Source organism: Abramis brama (genome assembly GCF_963993115.1).
Source record: "Abramis brama genome assembly, chromosome: 1".
NCBI lineage: Eukaryota > Metazoa > Chordata > Actinopteri > Cypriniformes > Leuciscidae > Abramis > Abramis brama.
In genome coordinates, this window is record NC_139963.1 from 26365175 (window position 1) to 26387239 (window position 22065).

General features: G+C 37.6%; 2 protein-coding genes across 3 annotated transcripts; both read left to right on the forward strand.

The window, feature by feature from the left end:
* The first annotated feature begins 104 nt into the window (after nucleotides 1-104).
* atad5a (ATPase family AAA domain containing 5a) lies at nucleotides 105-15013 on the forward strand. The gene is made up of 23 exons (XM_084128126.1): nucleotides 105-426; nucleotides 689-763; nucleotides 870-2557; nucleotides 2646-2724; nucleotides 3013-3168; nucleotides 3274-3415; nucleotides 3559-3637; nucleotides 3754-3935; nucleotides 4324-4472; nucleotides 5292-5442; nucleotides 5586-5936; nucleotides 6544-6640; nucleotides 6766-6848; nucleotides 6952-7082; nucleotides 7182-7353; nucleotides 7442-7618; nucleotides 9137-9370; nucleotides 9448-9512; nucleotides 9617-9797; nucleotides 9903-10060; nucleotides 10534-11387; nucleotides 13539-13697; nucleotides 14715-15013. The coding sequence occupies exons 2-23, from the start codon at nucleotides 713-715 to the stop codon at nucleotides 14791-14793; spliced, it is 5418 nt and encodes a 1805-aa protein (XP_083984252.1). The 5' UTR covers nucleotides 105-426; nucleotides 689-712; the 3' UTR covers nucleotides 14794-15013.
* A 656-nt stretch (nucleotides 15014-15669) lies between these two features.
* Nucleotides 15670-21898, forward strand: adap2 (ArfGAP with dual PH domains 2). Of its 2 annotated transcripts, none has more exons than XM_084122735.1 (11): nucleotides 15670-15949; nucleotides 16985-17115; nucleotides 17286-17377; nucleotides 17820-17902; nucleotides 18149-18258; nucleotides 18533-18682; nucleotides 18824-18907; nucleotides 20012-20074; nucleotides 20737-20814; nucleotides 20980-21208; nucleotides 21301-21898. In XM_084122735.1, exons 1-11 carry the CDS (start codon nucleotides 15862-15864, stop codon nucleotides 21327-21329), a joined length of 1137 nt encoding a protein of 378 aa, XP_083978861.1. In that variant the 5' UTR covers nucleotides 15670-15861; the 3' UTR covers nucleotides 21330-21898. The 2 variants fall into 2 exon arrangements, with proteins under 2 accessions (XP_083978861.1, XP_083978862.1); XM_084122736.1 differs by having other exon boundaries at nucleotides 15699-15949; nucleotides 16985-17061.
* Nucleotides 21899-22065: the final 167 nt, after the last annotated feature.

Consider the following 22065-nt stretch of genomic DNA (forward strand, 5'->3'; position numbering starts at 1 on the left):
ATGACGGTTGGGGTGTTGCTATTTTGAAATCTAATGTCGCGCTTTTTCCTGTTTGAGAATGTATGACGAAACGGACTGTGATTGGCCGAACCGGCGCGGCGAAAGACGTCCATGATATTTGGCGCCATTTGTCGAAAACAATTCAACTACACTAAAACCTACATTATTACAGAATATGTTCTCTCATTATTAGGGTCAAATGCACTTTTAATTTCAGATTTCACGCATGGCGGGTTTCGGGTTGGATAATACCACATGTTATGTTTGTTTTTCGCCGGTTTGGGAATGTATATCGATGTTTGGAAAATGTGTAGATAGATAGGCTTTGTGTTTACTTAAACTCGTTGTTGTATTCATAGTTCATACACTGTGATCTGTAATTCTGGAGCATGTATCAACGTATCACCGAAGGAAGGAAAAGAACCGGTGAGTGTCTGCAATGTTTATGAATTTTCTACAAACACATAGCTAACGTTAGTTGACAGGTAAACTTTTAATATATGCAATTGTGGAGGCATTGTTTATTCAAACTGTAAATGTAGCTACTTATGAATTATGAAATTATACAAACTTACATGTTGTAAATATGTTTAAATACACTTTTAACACTTGATTCAAGTGACTTTGTTTTGTGTATTTGTCTTTAAACTCTTCTAAAACCTTGGCTTTGTCTGTTAATTCCATACAGATTTTTAGTTTTGGGGGTGAAACGATGGCTGGTGCTGTTGCTATGGCAGCTGTCATAGAGGATTTTGAGGGTCAGGTATGTGTCATATAAAAAGTTGATATGCTGTTATATGGCACCGTTTTTATATTCGAAATACACTGAATGATTTTCATCATTTGTCATTATTGCTCTGTTTCTCCAGCCATGCAAGAAATTGAGGAAGGATGGCGATGCACCATCTGTCAAAACTATTACTAACTACTTTATGCCCAAGCCAGTGGAGAAACCGTTCTCACCACCACGGTCTAACAACATTATGGACTACTTTAAGAGAACCTCGCCTGCACAAGAAATAAAAAGCTGCTCTCTGGTAGCTAAAGAGAACTCCCCACAACCTTCAGAGCAAGGAAGTGGAGAAGTCCCTGGAAAACCTATAAGAGGACAGGGGCAGAAGCGAACCAGGAAGGCCAAGGGCCACAATAAGTCCAAAGAGGAGGATGCACAGGTGGTCACAGATGATGTTATCTTGATAGAGAGAACCAGTGAATCAGCTGTAAAGGAAAGGGATACTGTTCTTGTTCCAGCTCAAGCCTGTAATGATGCCTTCTTCAATAAAGAATCTGGCGTGAGGAAAAACACCACAGAGGCTGATCCAGATGTCCTGACGGTTAAGAGTTCTGGGGAAAGTTCTGAGCAAAAACCCTCTTTAAACCAAAGCAGGAAGAAAGATTGTGGGAACAGAAAATCTGCTGTGAGGAGAAACCGAAAGACGAAAGGGGGCAGTGAAGAGACTAAGGAATGTGATCCTGATGCTCAAGAGCCTGTATGTGACCCTAAATTGGAGGAAAGTGCGGAAAAGAAAAGTAGCACCGTCACAATCTCATTTGAAGACTTCCTACAAAATCAGAACCAAGAGCAGAAGGAGAGCAATGCGATTCCCAAGACTGACACAGCTGAGACGTCAAATGAAGGCAACACCTGTGATGGTCAGGGTGATTCTGCATTCGGTCCTCTGCAGGTGTCACCCCGAACTCTCACAATCCAAGCTGAGGTGCATCCCATTTCCCCCGATCATCATGAGTCTGTCAAAGCTGCCAAGGATTTAAAAGTCGCATCCATTTTTAGTAGAAATAAAAAAAGTCAAACAAAAGAAGACAAGAGTTTGTCTGTTCCTATCCCAGAGGTTAAACTGGACGTATTGCCTGACCTCAAAAGGAAGTCTAACGTTGTTGTTCTCGAGGAAGATCTTGAACTTGATGTGATGGAATCCAGCTCCAATCCTCCTAAAAGCACTGAGGCGGAGAGAAAGCAGTTTATGAATGCCTTTAAGCAGCCTAGTCTTGATGGATTTAAAAGCAAAACCAGCAAGGGTCAGAGCAAGCAGAACCAGGTTCAAGAGAAGGATCCAGAGACAACAGACAAGGAACATGAAGAAAGATCTCTTGAGCACAAACCAGAAACCAGCTCTGAGCAGAATGAAGAACAGAAGACCTGTCCTGGGGACAAAAAGAAGCGAGGTAGGAAGCCTGGGAAAAAGGGACAAGCTAAGAAAGCTGAAGATGCACAAGCTGCAACTCCAAAACCTGAAGAACCCGCCGCAGACATTGAGGTCAACAATGAGAGTGGGTCAGCTGATAATGACAACAGTGAACAGGCTGTCAGAGAGCTGAGGAGGTCGACCAGAGAGCTTTCACGCAGACAATCAGCCGCTGTGCTCAATAGTGTGTCGCAGAAGAAAGAGAGGCAAGAGAACACTGTGAAAGATGACGATGAGTCCCAAAATACACCCTTACCCTCTTTGGCCTCCACCCCAAAAGCTCACAGGCCTAAAAGGGGCATTTTTAGAGCTGAAATGCTGTGCCCACCAGACAAGAAAGGCAGCCCCATCAGGTGAGACTAACTTTTAATTTCCTACAATCTCCTTTTACTTTTTCTTGAATTATTTATTGTTTCATGAATTTGCCATTTTGTTTGATAGGATGAAAATCACCAGAGTATTTCCATCCTCTGCTACAAAAGCTGGAGATTTTGAAATATCAAGTCCTCTCTCCACACAGGTAACTAACATTTATGATTTATATATGTTACAAAAAAATAATGCTATATATATATATTTTTTTTTTATTATATATTTTAAACATTGTTATTATTATTATTATTTAATATTTATATTTTGTTGTTTATAAAATTGTTTTATATAGTTGTTTTTAATTAAGAAAATCTGTACAATAACATTAATAAATGCTTATAATAAATACAAAATAAATGATTTAATAATTGTTGTTATTGCCAGATGTTTTAAGATTAAAGATATCTCACAAACTCACAAAACTCTCATTTGTTAGGAATTAAATGCAGTTAAAAAAAGAAAACAAGCTAGAAAGCTGGTGCAGAAAGCCAAAGCTCTTCAACAAAGTAAAAAGGACACTAATAAGGAGAAAGACACTGTACGGCGCTCTACAAGAGGCAAAGAGTCAATCATAAATTACTGTGAAGATGAGGTGAGATAGTGGATGCGTCTTAATTGAACTGGTGTAAATGTTTTATAAATGCTGCTAATAATTTCTCAAGTTATTCTCTCATTTATATCAATGTCATCTTTTTAGGACTCTGTAGTTTTTTTGGATGAAACCGAAAGCACTCCAGTCACCTCACAAGAAAGTGACAAGAGCCAAAAGAAGATTCGTAGTTTGAACGAGGTTTTGGGTAAAAATGCAACTCAAAACAAAACATCCAAAACTCCTGCAGGTAACTTGGACTGACACAAATAGTTAAAATTAAGTCAATACTTGCTTTAATATCTGAAGGTTTATTTGGGGGGCAAACATGGAAACTGCATATTCAAGTCATTTAAAAAATGCATTCGTGTCTATTTACGATTTCTTTTTCAGCTTCTAAACTGGCTCCTCTGTTTGTTGACAAAAAAGCCCAGAGAACGTCTGTTGTCATCTCCATTTTTGACGACAGCAGGTATTACACTAATGAAAACAGACAGTATTTGAATTGGCAAATTCTCTTCAATGTTCTTATTTTGTCATTAGTTTATAAATCTAATAAATGCTTTTCCCCAAACTAAACCCTGTCAGTCGAGAGGCATCCGAGAACTCGCAAGATGATGAACAGTTCAGAGCAAAGAGAGAGTTTCTGAAGAGCGGCCTTCCGGAGTCTTTTAAAAAGCAGATCGCAAAAACAGCAGCCAGCCGAGAGGCTTATAGTCAGGCTTGTGCTTCCTTCCAGACAGTGGTGCATGTTCAGCAGAGGGCTGCAGGTAAGCTGACAGGTCTTCTGTTGGTTAGAGCATTACATTGATGTGTGTGTGTGTGCTTGTTTTTCTATCCCGGTGGGGACTTCAACCTGAATGCACACTGACTCATGGGGACTTGATTTAGGTCCCCATGAGGAAACAAGCTTATAAATCATACAGAATGAGTATTTTTGAAAATGTAAAAATGCAGAACGTTTTGTGTGATGGGTAGGTTTAGGGGTAGGGTTTGTGTAAGGGGAGAGAATAAACAGTTTGTACAGTATAAAAACCATTACGTCTATGGAGAGTCCCCACAAAGTTGCTGAACCAGACGCATGTGTGTGTGTGTGTGTGTGTGGGTGTGTATTTGAGAATAATGTGAGACTAATGTGTTAATTTCTTTCCATGTCAGATTGTTCTGTTTGGAACCTCCAGTGGCCTACAAATCCTTTCCTTGTGTGCATAAAGGAGTCCTATAATTTACCAGCTGTTCAAACGATGTCTTTGGAGAAGTCTTTAGGTTATGCTACAGTTCCTGCTAAGAGAGCATTTTGCCAGAAGGTTGGTAATCTTTTGGTTACAATTTTTAGATGAAAGTTTTTCACATTTTTTATTCAAAAGGCAGAATATTTCTTATTTTTATTGAGCAAGGATGCATTCAACTGATCAAAAGATATGTATAACGTTACAAAAGGAATCTATTTTAAAATTAATGCTTTTATTTTGAAGTTTTTATTAATCAAAGCATCACAAATAAAACTCACGGTTTCCTCAAAAATATTTTCAACATTGTTGATAGTAATAAATGTTTCTTGAGCATCATATTAGAATGATTTCTGAAGGATCATGTGACACTGAAGACTGGAGTAATGATGCTGAAAATTCAGCTTTGACATCGCAGGAAGAAATTATATTTTAGAATAGAAAACGGGTATATAACTAGATCAGAGATTACAGATTCTACCCAACCTAAAAAGCCTCTGCATCCATCTAAAAATCTCTATGAACGGCAGCATATTAAAACACAGATAAATCAACTCATCAACTTATAAGTGTGTATATCTCCTCGCCTTCCATTGTCAGTTGTGCTTGTTCCTGTTGCGTGTCCTCAATCTGGAAACCCGCGTGAGCTTCGAGTCTGAGGAGAAACAACCCTCTCCAATATTTTGAATTTGAACTGCAGTACCCATTTCAAACCACTAGCTGTCAATCTTACATACTGCACCTTTAAATTGTAATAATATTTCAAAATATCACTGTTTTTACTGTATATTTAATCAAATAAATGCAGCTTGGGTGAGCAAAGGAGACTTTTTTATGCATCCTGTATTTATGTACAGCAACGAATTTAACTTGTTTTTCTTTTTATTTATTGTTTAGGTTTCTTGTCGGAATTCAGAGTTTTCTGAGCCAATCAGACAGCATCTTTTAGAGGAGATGAGAATCTCCAATCCCTCCTTCCCTCATCAACGTTTCTTTATGCGGTTTGTTAAGAGACGTGAGGACTGCATCCTCCAAGCCTCTGCCTCAGGTGACTAAAAAATACAATTAATCATTTTGTTTTTGTTTTTTCTTCCCACATGAATATGCAATGCATAAATGTATTTATAATGAAACGTAACCCTGAATTATTTACAGATTTTTTGCATATGTCATTTATATGATTATTTGTAGAACCTGAAGGCGAGTCTAAGGTATCCTGCCCTGCTGGATCATCTGATGGCGTCGGAAGGAAACGGAAGCGTGTAGATGAAGGAGAGACAACAGGCAAAGTGGGTAAAAAACCAAAGGCCAGTCACTCAGAAGGGGATGTCATAGTGATTGAAGAAAGTCCACCATCAGGAGGTCAGGCAGCACGGAATGTCTCTGACACAGTTCCATCTGGCAGAAGTCGAAGAGGTCGATCACAGAGGCAAAAGCAGAAAGAAGAACCCAAGCCAGCAGAGTTACTCTCACCTGTGGGGAACCAGAAGGACATTCACATTATAGTAGATTCCTCTGTCCCAGAAAATTCAAGCACAGAAGGTGAAAATTAAATAAGTTTGTAGACAATCTTTTCACACGCTGAGTAGTTATCTTCCTCTTAAAGTCTGTGTGAAAATTTTGGTAAGATTTTACAATAATGTTCAATTCATTAGCATAATGTCACATAATCCTTCAGAAATCATTCTAATGTGCTGATTTGATGCTCAAGAAACATTTCTTAATGTTATCAATGTTGAAAACAGCTGTGCTGCTTAATATTTCTTGGAACCCATGCTGCATTTCCCCCCCAGGATTCTTTTAAGAATAGAAAGCTAAAAAAAACCCAGCATTATTTGAAATTGATTTTTTTTTTTGGTAACAATGTAAAAGTCTTTACTTTGACTGTTGATCAAATTAGTGCAGCCTTGCTGAATAAATGTATTAAAAAAAAAAAATTTTTTAAACTGACCTCAAACTTTTGAACGGCAGTGTATTTATAAACTAACATCAATCTAGAATAATACATGCTGTACAACATGGTTGTAATTGTTAGTGCATGATACATAATGAACTGAACCTAAAGTATTACTAAATATTTATATATGTTTATTAAACTTGTTTGCACTATATGTTGTTTAAATGTGGCTGTTCATGTTTTCATTTCTAGATGGAGTGAAAGAGGATGTGCTTTGGACAGAAAAATATCAGCCTCAGCACTCCAGTGAAATAATCGGGAATATGGAGTCTGTCCGGAGACTACACAGGTTGTTATCCTGCCAAGTTTAATCAAAGATGGTGAAAGTTTCCATTCACTAATCTACGTGTCAGTAATGAATATTTCTTTTTTTGATAACATTTCTTCCCATTTCATTTTGATCGTTACCGTTAGCTGGCTGAAAGAGTGGAAATTGAGAGCTGACCGGGAAGAGAAGAGGAAACAGCAGGAAAAAAAGCAAGATGAGGACAGTAATGGTATGAAAAGATCCTAAATGACAGTGCTTGCTGTTTTGCTTGCCATTTTCGGCTGTGCCAATATTCATATTCTTGTCATTGCCTCAACTTTATTTCTATGCAGACTCCTGGCTCATAGGTGAAGGCCTGGATGAGACGGAAGATCATCTGTGTAACACACTTCTTATCACTGGACCCACTGGAGTGGGCAAGACTGCTGCAGTCTATGCCTGTGCGCAAGAACTGGGATTCAAGGTCTGGTTCATTTTTCATTTCACTTTACTATTTTGAGACTGTCTAGTGTTGTTCAAAAAAGTAAAGTATTTATCCACCCTGTTTTTTTTTTCCTTCAAGGTATTTGAGGTAAACTCCTCCTCTCAAAGGAGTGGTCGTCAGATCTTATCTCAGCTGAAGGAAGCCACTCAGTCCCACCAAGTGGACATCCAAGGTGTCAACGCTCACAAACCGTCCTACTTCAGCAATTATAGCAGCAGCAGCACCACCATCAAACCTGGCACCTCTCCCAGTATGAATTTTCTCTTCCTTGATGATTGCACTACAGTATAGTGTGCATGACTATTTGGATGGGTTCTCAGTGTCTCTTCTAATCACAGGAAAGGTTAACTCCCCCAGAAGGGTTGTATCATCGCCCAGGAAGCCTCCTCAGTCTCCTCGAAGTGCTCCATCCAGAAAAGGTGGCTTGGCTCCGACATCTCTGGCCAATTTCTTCAAAGCAAGTGGAAGACCCACTGGCAAAGAAGCAAACAGTCAAGACAAGAAAACACCACCTGGTAATAATTCAAAATCCAGTGATCTAAGTCAAACACAAATATTGAAATGATATTGACATTTATTGTGAGCTATATTAAAGTGCCCCTATTATGGATTTTTGAAAATGACCTATCATGTAGTGTGTAACATAGCTCTAAAAGAATGAAAACATCCTGCAAAGTTTTAAATCTGAAAGTGCACCGTATATAAAGTTATTGTCTTTTAAAAGTAAGAGTCGACTCTGAGTCAATGAAATTAATAGTTTTTCAAACGAGTCTTAAGCCGTTAGCATATTGCCCGCCCACTTATTGCGTGCGCAGACACCAGGGAAAACTTGAACCTCAAACCGGCAGCTGATTCCTGTGGATACTGGACAGCATCATGTCGAGAAGATGCTGTGCTCTGCAATGTGAAGGTAAAGCCATTTTTTTTTCACTGCCTAAGGATGAACATGTGAAGAATCAGTGGTTAAAATTCATTTTTACCACGATAACACAGCAGTATAATCCTAAACTTTTGCTGTGTTCCCTTTATTTTACTGACGAGTTCAGTGCAGGATTCGCAAACCGCTTTCTCTTGAAAGATGGTGTTCAAAATACTTAGTTTTGAGTTTTATATTGTGTAGGTCTCCTGCTAACCGGCTAACTCACGTTATCACTGTCTTACTGAAATACTTCTGCTAATCAGTTTGTGGGCCACTATTACCTAAAACTGTGTCTATTAATGCAGATTGTCTGTCATTCTCACTACTTTGAGGAAAGATTAAGCATGGAGCAAGATTTGTTTTACCAACGTTTGTTACATCAGTCATCAGAGCTCGGCTCATGTATACATTGCATACATGCACTGTTATTGATACAGTTTCCACGTGTTCACCGCAATATATTCGAAAGATACTCGGTAAATAAATTATTACAAGTAAAATAATCGGTTTGTTGATGGACATGAACTTGTTAATGTTGATGGTGAGGAATTACAGTTGCAACATCTCATAATGTACCTCAAACTGGGTAGTGTTTCACTGAGAAACGTCCTGCTCGAGTCGTCCTTGAGATGGGTTGAATAACTAGTTCTTCCAGTGTTCATCATTGGACTCGTGCTCGCATTGATATGGTAAAATCGACGTCATTGTTCGTTACTGTGTTTAGTTTACAGTTTAGGAAGTCTCAGGACACGCAGAGCTGACGTTGTTATGGCAATGGGTGTTTTTGTTTTCGACACACACGCTGCACGTGGTAGACCAACAGACTGAGCTGTCTGGCCAATCAGAGCAGAGTAGCTTGCAGAAAGGAGGGATTTAGAGAGATTGATTCATCTGACGAGTCGTTTGAGAATCATTGAAAATGTGGTGATGTGCAAATATATATTATGAGAAAATGAAACAGTTTTTTGACCTTTGATGCATGTAAACCTGTTGTAGGAGACTCCAAAGAAACATTAGGAAACTTTCAAATAGCATAATAGGGGCACTTTAAGGAAATTGTTTTCAAGCTTCATGTTTGAGACCTTTCTAATGGCATTTCATGTTTTATTATAAGCATGTCCGAAAAAGTCTGCCAAAGCAAAAGAGATTGACAGCAAAAGCAAAGAGTGTGCCAGTGGAACTCCAGCCAGCACCAAGATCTCAGCTGAAGACCAGGGCAAGAAAACTGCCACATCCCTCATATTATTTGAGGAGGTGGACATCATTTTTGATGATGACACTGGATTCTTGGCTGCAATAAAAACCTTCATGACCACAACCAAGAGACCAGTTATTTTAACAACCAGTGGTAAGTAAAGTTGGCAGTGAACAGAAATGTACTATGCAAGATTTGTGAATTAGTCATCATTGGACCTTTTTTTCCAGATCCGACCTTTGGTGCTACATTTGATGGGTACTTTGAGGAAATCCATTTCAAATCTCCTTCAGTGGTAAGTGCAGTTAATTAATTTTTTTCTACTTGTCTAATTACTTTCTCCTATATTCTCTTATATTGTGTTTGGTTTGTGATAGTCAATGCATTGGGTTTTTCCAGGCGGATGTGTCAAGTTACCTCCAGCTGCTGTGTCTGGTAGAAAACATGAGAACGGACACTAAGGATGTGTCCTGTCTGCTAGATTGGAACAGCTGTGATATTCGGCAAAGCCTCCTGCACCTACAATTCTGGGCATGCAGTGGTGGTGGACAGCAGATGCAGAGACCTTTGCCTTCATCAGGTAAAGATATATTTAATTGATTTAAAAAAGGTGCACTAAGAACTTTTGGATTTATGGTATAATATCTGTATATAGTTATCAAAAACATCTTGTTTCACACTATAGATCTCAAAGAGAACGTCACGGGTGACATTCACCATCAGTCTATCAAAGCTCAGGATGTATATGAGGATAAACTACCTCCTTGCCACACTGCATGCACAGAGACTTTGCTGGGAATCTGCAAGATGCAAACAAAAAATATTGCAGATTTGCTGCTAAAGGTGAGTATTGAATTTGTGATATTTTCTAATTAAGAATGCAATTATACTAAAATTCTGTCCAATACTGTTAAGCCGATAATTATTTTACGTTATTGGCAATAGCCAAAAAATGCCATATATATATATATATATATATATATATATATATAATAGAATTAGAATATTATAGAATTATTATAAATCTTAAAATATTTTAATACTAATTTCCCTATTTGTTCCATATTGTTGTTAAATTATTTTTTAAATTATAATTTTTTTGTGTGTTTTTAAAGATTAAATGAGCATGTACTGTTAAATATCCAATATCAATACCGATAATTATATATAAAAAAAACATTTATTGGCCAATAACAGATATAGTACCACTATATTGTGTATCATTGGTATATATTTATTAATACACTACAAATATAATTGTTTAAACATGTTCATTTCCAGAATTTGTTCCTGATCAATCTGATCTTATTTTACAGCACGAGTCTTCGATACTAGAGAGCATTAAGTGCTGGGATATTCTCTCAAAGGTCCACAGAATGGGAGTGGAACTTATCTACTGCAATATAGAGTGTCTGCTTCCTCTGCCAACTCGCCCTTTACCGCAGTCCACCCTCAAATCACAATCAGCATCAAACCCACAGTCCCAACCTGAGCAAGTACCTCAAAATGTGAGGTTAGAAGCTTTGGAAGAGCCCTCTGAAGAAGGTAGTCCCCTTAAATTGTCCTCCAGAATGAGAGGGCGAAAGAAGATGGGCAATAAAGACGTTTTCCAGTCTGATTCAGAGTCGGAGGAAGACTTCCTCTCACTGCCAAAAACCAGCAGAGATCCTGCTAAAAGCACTAATGCGGAAGCAGCCAATCTGTCCATGAATGTGCCTGAAGCTGTGCCGATAAAACCGAGGCACATTGTGTTATCTGAAACCGAAAGAAAGAAGAGCAAGCCAGTGACGCATTGCTTAAGCGGTTTAGCAGAGTATATGGACCACATGTCCTTCCTGGACTCCTCATTGCACTACCCACCTTTGCATGGAGAGGGTTCCTGCAGACCACAGGACTTTGGCTGGACCGGTGCGAAGGTCAAAAGTGGGATGACCGATGACATTCGGTTAGAGTGTGTTAGCCAGGTAAATAGTGTTAGTGTTGATGAAATCCACGCTGCATTGGGGCATTTGAGCTTTAGGAAGTGCAAGGCTGTAGTCTCTGAGGCCTGGGACAGAGCACAGCAACTGGAGGAGGAGATCAGAAGAGAGGCAGAAGAGGAGCTCACCCTCCCTGTGGCTCCACACAGAGATGGCTTCAGCCTTGCTCAAGTCGCACCTTGTGAACCAAGGTGAGAATTCAGCCTTTCTGTGTTTTTTTTGTTGCTTTTATTTATACTGCATTTAATCCAAGGCTAGGTCATGTCTCTAAAAAAAAATCTCAATAATACATTGTAACAAGGAGCAATATTAACCTACATGTTTTTACATATATATTCTATTTTCTCTCTCTCTCTCTCTCTCTCTCTCTCTCTCTCTCGCTCGCTCGCTCGCTCTGTGTGTGTGTGTGTGTATATATATATATATATATATATATATATATATATACAGGGAACTACACTGCGACCAAAATGGTCGCATATGCGACCTTTTGAAATGCCATTGCGACCCTCATTTTTAATGGGTCGCAAATGTATCACTGATTATTTTTGCACCTATGTTTTAGGCAATATGCTATGATTTACTATGAGCATTTATTAAAACAGAAATGTGTATTTTAAGAATACGTTTTATAACGTGCTCTGAGCATTCAACACATCAAGTTGGCTTCAGCCCCGCGACCGTTACTTAGACGTACCATTGTATCAGTGCTGCGCGAGCTCTCTCTCTCTCACAACACGGACGCGCGCACACAGAGAGAGAAGATAATTGTAAAATGAAAATTGACGGGCTATAGTTTAAATTTTGTTCTTGCTTGTTTTGTTTTTCTGTCAAAATGTCAGAAAGCATTTTGTATTATCCATCCGTGTTTTTAAAATTCGTTAAATGACGGACGTTTTACTGTTAACACAGCCCTCGTTATATGTCGGATTCGTCTAACTTATACTTGATATTATTTTTAGAATAAGTGATTCGTTATGCTATTATTGGACTCCTGTCTATTCATTGTCAACTGTTTTCTATAAATATGTTTGTATTGGCTAACATTTATTCAGCTAATGCGTGTCCTGTTTAAAATGTGCAATGTTCAAATGCAAAGACAGCACGTCACAAATAGAAGCCCTTTTCCCTGTGCTATTTAGTATCATATTTGGATATTGGAATAATTTTCACATCGGTGCATCACTACTTAAGAGTTCAGGAGTCTGCCCATCTGTGCCAACCATAGCATGTTGAAATCCATTTTGCACTTTATTGTGTACTGTATTTTCTATTGCAGTAAATCTATCCCAACCAATGTTAAAGAAAACAAAAACAAAAAGGCATGTGGTTTAAAAGATGGCAAGTAAAATAAAAAGCACATCTGTATGCAATACAGTTTCATTATTGTTCATTATTATCCAGAGCAGCTTACTATAAATAATTTGTGCGACCAAATCATGTTTTGCGCCAGTAACTGAAAAAGTTAGTAGCGCAAGTGCCACCAGTGGAAAAGGTTAGTGTAGTTCCCTGATATATATATATATATATATATATATATATGTATATGTATAAAATTCATCAAAATGCCATGCAGAAAATGTATGAATTTCTTTCTTCTGCTGAACACAAGGGAGGATATTTTGAAGAATGTCGGTAACCAGACAGTTGATACCCCATTGACTTGATGACAGAATTTTCATTTTTAAGTGAACTAAAATCATACGTGTTATATATAAAAATGTCTTGTATACCCTTTACAATAAGGTCTCATTTGTTAACATTAATGTATCAACTTACATGAACTAACAATGAGCAATACATTTGTTACTGTATTTATTAATCTTTATTAATGTTAGTTAATAAAAATCCAGCTGTTCATTGTTTGTTCATGTTAGTTCACAGTGCATGAGCTTATGTTAACAAATACAACATTTGATTTTAATAATGTATTAGTATATGTTGAAATGAACATTAAATAAGATGAATAAATGCTGTAGATGTATTGTTAATTCTTAGTTCATGTTAACCAATGTAGATAACTAATGAAACCTTATTGCAAAGTGTTACCAAAATAGTATATCAAAATGCCAATGGCAAAACTTTCTTGAAAGTTTTTTTCCACTAAAGTTTATTAAAATATGTATTAATGTTCTTAAAACGGCAAGTTGTGAGACAAGGATCGTGAAACTAGTTTAATGACAGTCTTTGGAAAACCAAAAAAATCTTCAAAATCATTGTAAACTTAACACAAATATTCTATATACCCATCCCTTGTCTCAATGTTTTACGTTTGCTCTCTGCCCTGTGAGGCGGTTTATACACAGCGTGCTGTAAGATTGTGTTCATTTTGTTTTGTACAGGCTGATGGAGAGGAGAAGTGAGGTGCTGAAGTCGCTGCTCTCTACCATGTCAGTTGGTACGCTGGGAAACCGGGCAGCAGTGGCTCTGGACTACCTCCCCTCTCTACGCACCATCTGCAGGTCAGAGAGACTGAAGGAGCAGGGAAAGATCAAACGCAGGTGAGAGTTATTATTAGATTCATTTATAGACTATCTGCAGTGAACATATGTACACATATTACATAGTGGTTACAAAATTACACATTTGAAAGAACTGTCTTTCTGTCTTTTTCTAGTTGTTTTTTTTTTTTTTTTCATATTACTGATTTATTAATATCAATCACATCATACTGTTAATTATAGCAGGCATCATTCCCTTCCACTAGGTGGGGCATCAGTGAGAAGTCTGGAGTATGTTCCTGTATTTTCCTGTATTTGAAATGGGCATTAAGACTATTATTTTAGTGTGTTTCCATGACTAAAAAGTCATGGAAATGGATTATTTAAGAGGTATGGAAACCCTGTGGCAGGTTAGGAGAGAAATCTTTTGGTTTAAAATAGTCTGCTGTACACTATTGTCTTGACCACCCTGAAAGCCTGAAATTTCTCGAATGCATGACACACCCTTGTTTTTGAACAAGAGACCCTGTTCTTTGTTACGCTCCCAATGTGAGATCATTTCCAGTTATCCAGATACCACACTGAGTTGAACAGTGACAATGGAAATACCCTTTACACAGTGGGCACATTTCACAAGTTAAGATTACACTCTATATTTACAGTAGGCAAAAGCGTCACAAAGAAAACAACTGTAAAAATCATGCTGTCTCATGAAGGTTGAACACTGTATTTGATGGCCTAACATGGTAACCAACCACAGTTTCACAGTCTGAACTCGCATCTCATAAATATAATGTTTAGTACCTGATGCATTTGTTTTTTGCTGAACTGACAACGACGTGTCAAATTCAACTTGGTCATAGTGCACAGGTCTAAAAAAAACACAATGCAGTGGAGGGACAGGATGTGGCTTTTGCAAAGCTTAAATATGGCATGAGGTCACAATTCAACAGATCAACGTTTTGTCGACTTGTTTTTAAATGATCACATTCACTTGTCTTGTAGTGGCAAAACTACTCTGAAGATCCATATTTAACAAAATGATCATACTGTTGTGTTTTTCCCCTACTTTTACAGGTTCTTGCACTATTTGGATGGTATACACTTCACTCTTCCTAAAAGCACAGTGGAGTTCCTGGCTTCCGGGTTCCCTTAAATTACACGCATCTTTAGGCAGCCGCTTAAAGGCTGCTGGTGAACATGCATTTGTACAGTAATATATACTCAGAAGGAGTGTGGTTTTATGTTGTTGTAGACCTCACATATATGTACTGATGTTTTAAATTTGCTGATCATTTTTGTTTTGTACTTTTTGTCATGCATCTTCCAAAAAGTTTTATCAAGTAATAAATGTGGATTTGCTATTTGCCAGCAAACATGTTTTTTTTTTTGTTTTTTTTAATATGTATGTAAATTGCAAGAGCTCTGTAAACATGATGGTGCTATTGGAATGTGTACAGGTTGTGTATGACCCCCTCACTACCATATTTCATATTTTATCATGAGACGATAGACCTTACATTGTTTTACGTGAAACTTTGAGTCATGAAGCACACTTTTCACTTCCACATCTCCTAAATGGGATGGTTTTAGTCCATTTGAATCCTGGAAGATAACTGTATACCTGTTAATCCTGAAAATGCAACATTTTTGTTTTGTATGCAGTCTCAGTGTGTGACTGGAGTAAATGTACTAGCTTGCAAGAATATTATAGCTGTTGGCACCTATGATTTAACCTAATTATGAGTTAATTCAATCTTGATAATCATTCTCATGTTTTGTTTGGTACAGATGTAATATTTTAATATGAAATATTTTAACCATATTAAGCACTAAAAACTCTACCCACAGTGAGCCACTGTTTACAACTTGGTTTCATTATTGCCTAATTATCCTCTCATATTTATTATAAAGTAATGAGAGTAAATAGATTATTAAATAGACCACACATCATAGGTGTAGCTTCGAGTTTGTTGTTTTCTCCAGGAAGTGAACACGAAGGGGGGTTTAGTGAATGCTTGCGGAAGACCTCGAGTCCAGCTGCTGAGACCGCAGCGTTTTGCCGCTGAAGCGCATACGAGTTTCGAATCTGACGCGACCGGTGCGCAGCAGTGTTGGGAGACTGAATGAACAGTGAAACCGCGACCTCCGGGATAACCAAGAAACGGATAAGAGAGTTTAAAGTTTGAACTACAACCTTTATGTGTTTAAAAGCATTTCGCTTATGGCAAATCGGGAAAAGAACAAGAAGACACTTCTAGAGTTGGCGAAGCTGCCAGAGAATAGCTGCTGTGCTGACTGTGGAGCTGCAGGTGAGTACAGGACCATTGTCAACACTGCATTCACTCTCAGCCGGTAGTTATTTGTGTAATTTTACTCGGGATGCAAGTAATTATTGGAAAGCTCTCTGACAATATTTTGACACTATTTATAGTTGAAAGTTGTAGTTGTAGGCAGGGGCGTAATTTGGGGGGGAGATAACCCCCCCAATATTTAAATCTATGCATTACAAACCCCCAATATTTATACCATGATCACATGAAAAGGAGGCATCAGGAGGCATACCCTAACTTCAACCCCCCCAATGTTCAAACCAAATCTACGCCCTTGGTTGTAGGTATTCATAGTAAAGTCGTGGTATAGCCCTGAGTAAACAGCTTTTTTTTCAGTCATGGTTCTAGCAGTGTAACTATGGCTTCTATAAACAAGTTGTTTCGAAACCCGTAGCATTTAGAATCTATTCATACCATAGTTGTATTTATATGAAATTTCTTCAGATTTTTTTTTGACAGAATGGTTGGCAGGGTTTCCCCACACATATTTAACCCACGAATTTCCATGCCTTTTTGTGACTTTTTTTCCCCATAATATGTAGTCATTCGTGATTAAGAAAATATATTTAATATAAAAATGTTTATTTTTCATTGCCTTTCTTGGAAATCACAATTTTAAAATTACTATGCTTTTCCATGAATGTGGGAACTTTATTTATCAATCGTTTGGGTAACACTTTTCCCTTTTGAACATTCTGTTGACTATAAGTAACTTTGCAACTACATGTCAACTAACTCTCATTAGACTATTACTGTACAGTCTGCTTAATATCTGCTAACGCTTTATTGTGATGGTCCTCCAACAGACACTCTACTGACTATAAGTAACTTTGCAACTAGGCTACATGTCAACTTATTCTAATCCTAACCCTACCAGTCTACTAATACTCTAATGAGAGTTAGTAGACATGTAGGTGCAATGTTACTTCTAGACAACAGAATGTGTTAAAGGGTTCATCAAAATAAAGTGAAACCATTGTTTGACTCACTTACTTACTCTGTTATCACTTGAAGATCCAGACTGGGCTTCATATACTCTGGGAATATTTGTGTGTCTGAACTGTTCTGGAACTCATCGCAATCTTCCTACAGTAAGTCGTATCAAGTCCATACGCTTAGACTTCTGGGATGATGAGCTTGTGCAGGTAAAAAGGAGCTTGTGAACTAAATGCTTTTAATGAAAATATATTGATTATTACATGTCACTTTTTGCATAGTCACTGTTTTACATGTGAGCATCTAGTGGTTCCATTAAGTCTTGAATGTGAACCCTAACACCATTTTGTTTCCTCTCAATGCATTTTCGGATGAGAAGTTCATGAAGGCCAATGGAAACCGTTCTGCCAAAAACTTCTATGAGAAATATGTCCCTGTGTTTTATTATCAGCCCCACACAGATGATTGCGAGTGAGTAGTCCAGGCTCTTCTACTGACTGAAAAGTCAAACTAAACCCATTTATTTACAGCTGAAACACTACTTTTATATCATAATGGAACAGATCTCTGATTTGGGAAGTTTAAAAAAAAAAGGGCTGATTAAGCATCAAACATCTTACTGGCAAGAAAAAACGCTGTGTATTACTGTTGATCACAGTAACAGGAACTACTAATTCCACTAAAAGGGTATTGAAGTCCATTCCTTTGATTCTGTCAGTTGTGTTCTTGATTCTTTATGCTTCATTGCGCATGTAGTTGAATATATGTTCATATTCAACTGAAATAGTACAATCCACTTTCTTATAAAATAGTATTGTAAGTGTACTATAAACTGTAATATATATAATGACATTACATCAGTTAGCACTCCATCATGTAGCTCAACAAAATGTATTATATGTGCACTGAATAGGGTCCTTAGAGAACAATGGATTCGAGCCAAATACGAAAGAATGGAGTTTACAGAGAAAAATACAGAAAGACCCTTGATAGCAGGTAATCCATTTCAGCTCCCAGAAGTTTTATTTTAAACTCTTACTTATCATTATAGTGTAAAAAAGTGTATTATTGAAGAAAATCAGGTGAATTATTCAAAATGGCCCACACTTGAATAATAAAAATGAAAGATTAATAACTGACATTATACTTAATGCATTCAGCTCGCATCTTAGTCTGTTTACTTAAGCCTGTTCTATCTGCTAATATTAACATTAATATTTCAATTGTTTTGCTTGGCTATAGGTGTCTATGAGGGCATGCTGTGGAAGAAAGGAAAGGATAACGGACAGTTTCTCGAGAGGAAGTTTGTTCTTTCAGTGCGTGATTTTACCCTCAAATACTACAGGGAGGATGTAAGAAAAAAAACTTTTCATTGAGCAATGAAGTTTGTGGACCATTTAGAAATGCTATTTTCTTTAGTGAATGCATTTGTCGTAAAACACAGCACAGACTGAGAGTAACTAGAGTATATGACTTTTAAGACAATCAAAGCTATGCATACATCATCTAATATCCTTTTAACACAATACTAGCTCTGTTTTAAAACATTTGCCTTTGATTGAAAAATGTATAGAATCAAATTAATATTAGGTGCACAATTCATTAAATAGTATCTGTGCTTGTCAGGAATCTAAGGGGCCAAAGGCTACTATTTCTGTGAAGGACCTGAATGCAACCTTCCAGCCTGAAAAGATAGGACATGCTCACGGCCTTCAGATCACCTACTGTGTGGATGATCAAACCCGAAACCTTTTTGTTTACAGTAAAAATGGTCAGGTAAATCTATCTTGTTTCCTGCTTTGTTCCAAAAAATTGTGCAGCTGTAGTGCACCTCATATTTGTTTGAATTGAACTTAATGAGTTTCAGAGGCAGCTTGTATACTAAAGAGTATCTACTCTGTAATTTCTCCATTTTAGGAGATTGTCAATTGGTTTAATGCCATTAGAGCTATTCGCCACATCTACCTGAAAACAGCCTTTCCTACAGCTAGTGATAGAGATGTAAGTACTTTTTGTATAGTTGCTTTTGGACTTATTAAAATACCACGTGTCTCCTCAGTGCTTTTAATTTGCTTTACCGTACAAAGTTTTTGATTTTCTCAAAAATGTGTTGAGCCTTTTCATGTTGTAGCTAACATTGCCACATAAAAAGGAAGTTTTGCAAGTTTCCCCTTTTCCAAGTGATTTTACTTCCTAAAACCATCAACAGCTAAAGGCCTGCCTTCTCTCCAATTTCACAACATGAATGATCACCAGATAAACGCCCTACACCACAACAATGTTAACAGGACATGGAAATGCATTTTTTGTTTAGTTTTTTTTGTGAGTTGCTGCATCTCTAAACAAGAAACACATTTATTTTAGTTGGTTAACAAACAAAATGCTATATGTGTAGTATATTTTAATAGTATTCTAGTCTAGTCGAGGAACAGATTGTTCTGTGATTGGTGCATCATCACAGAATATCACTGTAGATGTAAACATCAATGATATTTGTGCTACATGTTCTACTCTGTAGTTTCCATTTGTGGCTTTTTGGTGAATAAGGGGCAGTGGCGAAATAGAGTTCCGCAGGGGAGTAGGGAGCTGGGCCCCCCTCTGTCAAAACAGAGAAGTACGACAGAGAAGGGCACTTTCGCTTTCACTATTAAAGGGGCAGGGGCTCAAGAAACCCAATCCCAATGAGCTGGTTGAGGAATGTATTAGACATGGTTGGAAGGCCATTGAGGTTGGCTGCAGGCAGGGGCTTTGCAGGGCAGTCATTACATCAGGCATTCAGTCTCTGGCATTAAAGGGTTGCAGGAAAGGACAGCCACCAAGAACATAAACGAAACTGCAGAAAAAGCATCAAGGTGTCTGTGGATTAAAAAGGGTGAGCAATGGTGTAGCCAGGGACTGATCATTCCCCGGCTGGGTCGCCCAGGTGAGGGTGTCTGATGATCTTAGACCCAAAACACCCCGTGACCCCTGGGTTCATCACCGATAATGTGTCCGAGGAGCAGAAGTTGGTGTCTCAAGAAACCCCCCCCCCCCGTGTTTAGGGTTAATCATTTCTTTATTAATATCTTGATTGTAAATTTTAATTTAATATTTTTTTGTCTTAAGCTAATACCATGGACAACCAGAAACTACCTGAAAGAGGGTTTCATGGAGAAGACTGGCCCTCTGGTAAGTTTTTCTTTCTTTTTTTGTCCACAAATGGTTCTCTCTATTTTCATTAAATGTATATTTAAAAATCTAGATTTTTCAGTGTAGCAAGGTATTTGTAGTTGTCTTTAAATTGCACAAACATTTAAAGGGATAGTTCACCCAAAAATGAAAATTCTGTCATTATTTACTCACCCTCATGTCGTTTCAAACCTGTAAGACCTTCGTTCATCTTCGAAACTCAAATGAAGATATTTTGCACACAAAAAGTATTCTCGTTGCTTCATAAGATTACATTTGAACCACTGTAGTCACGGGTTTGGAACAACATGAAGGTGAGTAATTAATGAAATTTCATTTTTGGGTAAACTAACCCTTTAAGGATAAATCATGCTATTCTTGTAAAACGCTCCTCAAACACCTCTTTACACACTCACAAAAACTAAAACCACTATGTTAGGCCACTGTGTACATATCTGCATATTCTGTAACTAATGTTTCTGAATTGTGTTTTATTGTCCTGCTGTCTCAAGGAAAGTATAATAGCTTGTAGGAAAAAAATATTCCTACCACTTAAGTTGAGCATGTGACAAATACATTTTGAACTTTAAACCTTTGAAATTAATTTAAAAGTGATTTGACGCTAAAACAAACATCTCTGACTCTTTGTTTATGTTGAACAGCAGCGAGAGCCATTCAAGAAAAGATGGTTTATTTTGGATTCCCTGGACAGGAAACTACTCTATTTTAAAACACAACTGGTATGAATTGCATTGCTTTTTCCTTTCCTACTGAGTAAGTGTTGGCTGTTTTTCAGTTCAGCAAAAATCTAAACTTGAAACACATGGTAAGTGTAATCAATTTAAAAAAAAACAAAAAAAACACATTTTTAATTTAATATTGTGAATTTTCTTTTTATCCTAAAGGATGCCATTGAACTTGGAGTTGTTTTTATTGGCTCAGAGAATCATGGGTATTCAGTGAGAGAGTGTGTCCCTAAAGGGACAAGAGGGAACAAATGGAAGTGTGGGGTAATTGTGGAGACTCCGGATCGGCAGTTCGTCTTCATGTGTGAGCAGGAGCGAGATCAAAGAGAGTGGGTGGAGGCCTTGAAAACAGTCATCTCCAAACCTATGATGCCCCAAGATTACACCAGTAAGATTACACCACTCTCTATCAAGTGTGTTAATTAAATATAACAAAACATAACTGAGTTTGTAAAAAAATTATACTTTACCTCTTTTCAGCCGAAGCCAATATTCGTAGACGGAGGTGAACACAATGGCTGGATGGGATAATAAGCTCAAAGCACAACACTCTGGACACATGGACACTGTCACTAAATCTTAAAATGAAACCAGATGTTCTGGGTGAATCAAAGGTTAACATTTGAGTCCCAGAAATTATTTACTCAACGGGAACCTTGGAAGAATGTCACTTTGGGGCATTGTTTCTAACAAGCAGTTAAAAAAATATTCCCACTTGGTGCATTTTGGGATGTGAAACCAAACTGAGAAGATTGCAGTAGGTCAGATGAGGATGGACCAGGATGGGTTGAGCTCTCTGAGGAGCAGAAATTATATGAAGATGGATAAGATCTTGACACAATACAAGGAGACATTCTGAGCCTTGACCAAGAAGCGAATCTCATCTTAGGCCTAGATGCGAGAGAACTGAATTAGACGCACATGTGACAGTGAGTCCACATGTGCAGGAGCTGAGACTCAAAATAGAAGCTAAAAATAAGGAATTATGGCTGTACAGAAATGGAGAATGCAAGTGGAGTGTGTGATGATAAATGATCATTGTAGAACACAGAGGTTTCATTAAACTGACATTTGGACACTTTTTGTTTTCTGATTTATAATCATATGGGCGACTGAACAAAGCAGAATTATGTTCATAATTCTTCAATTTTGTTTATATTAAAATCTATCTTCTATCATTATCAATACTAAGTAGCCACCCATGTTTTCTGTTAAAAGGTTTTTTGTTTCGTAGACGGACAACTT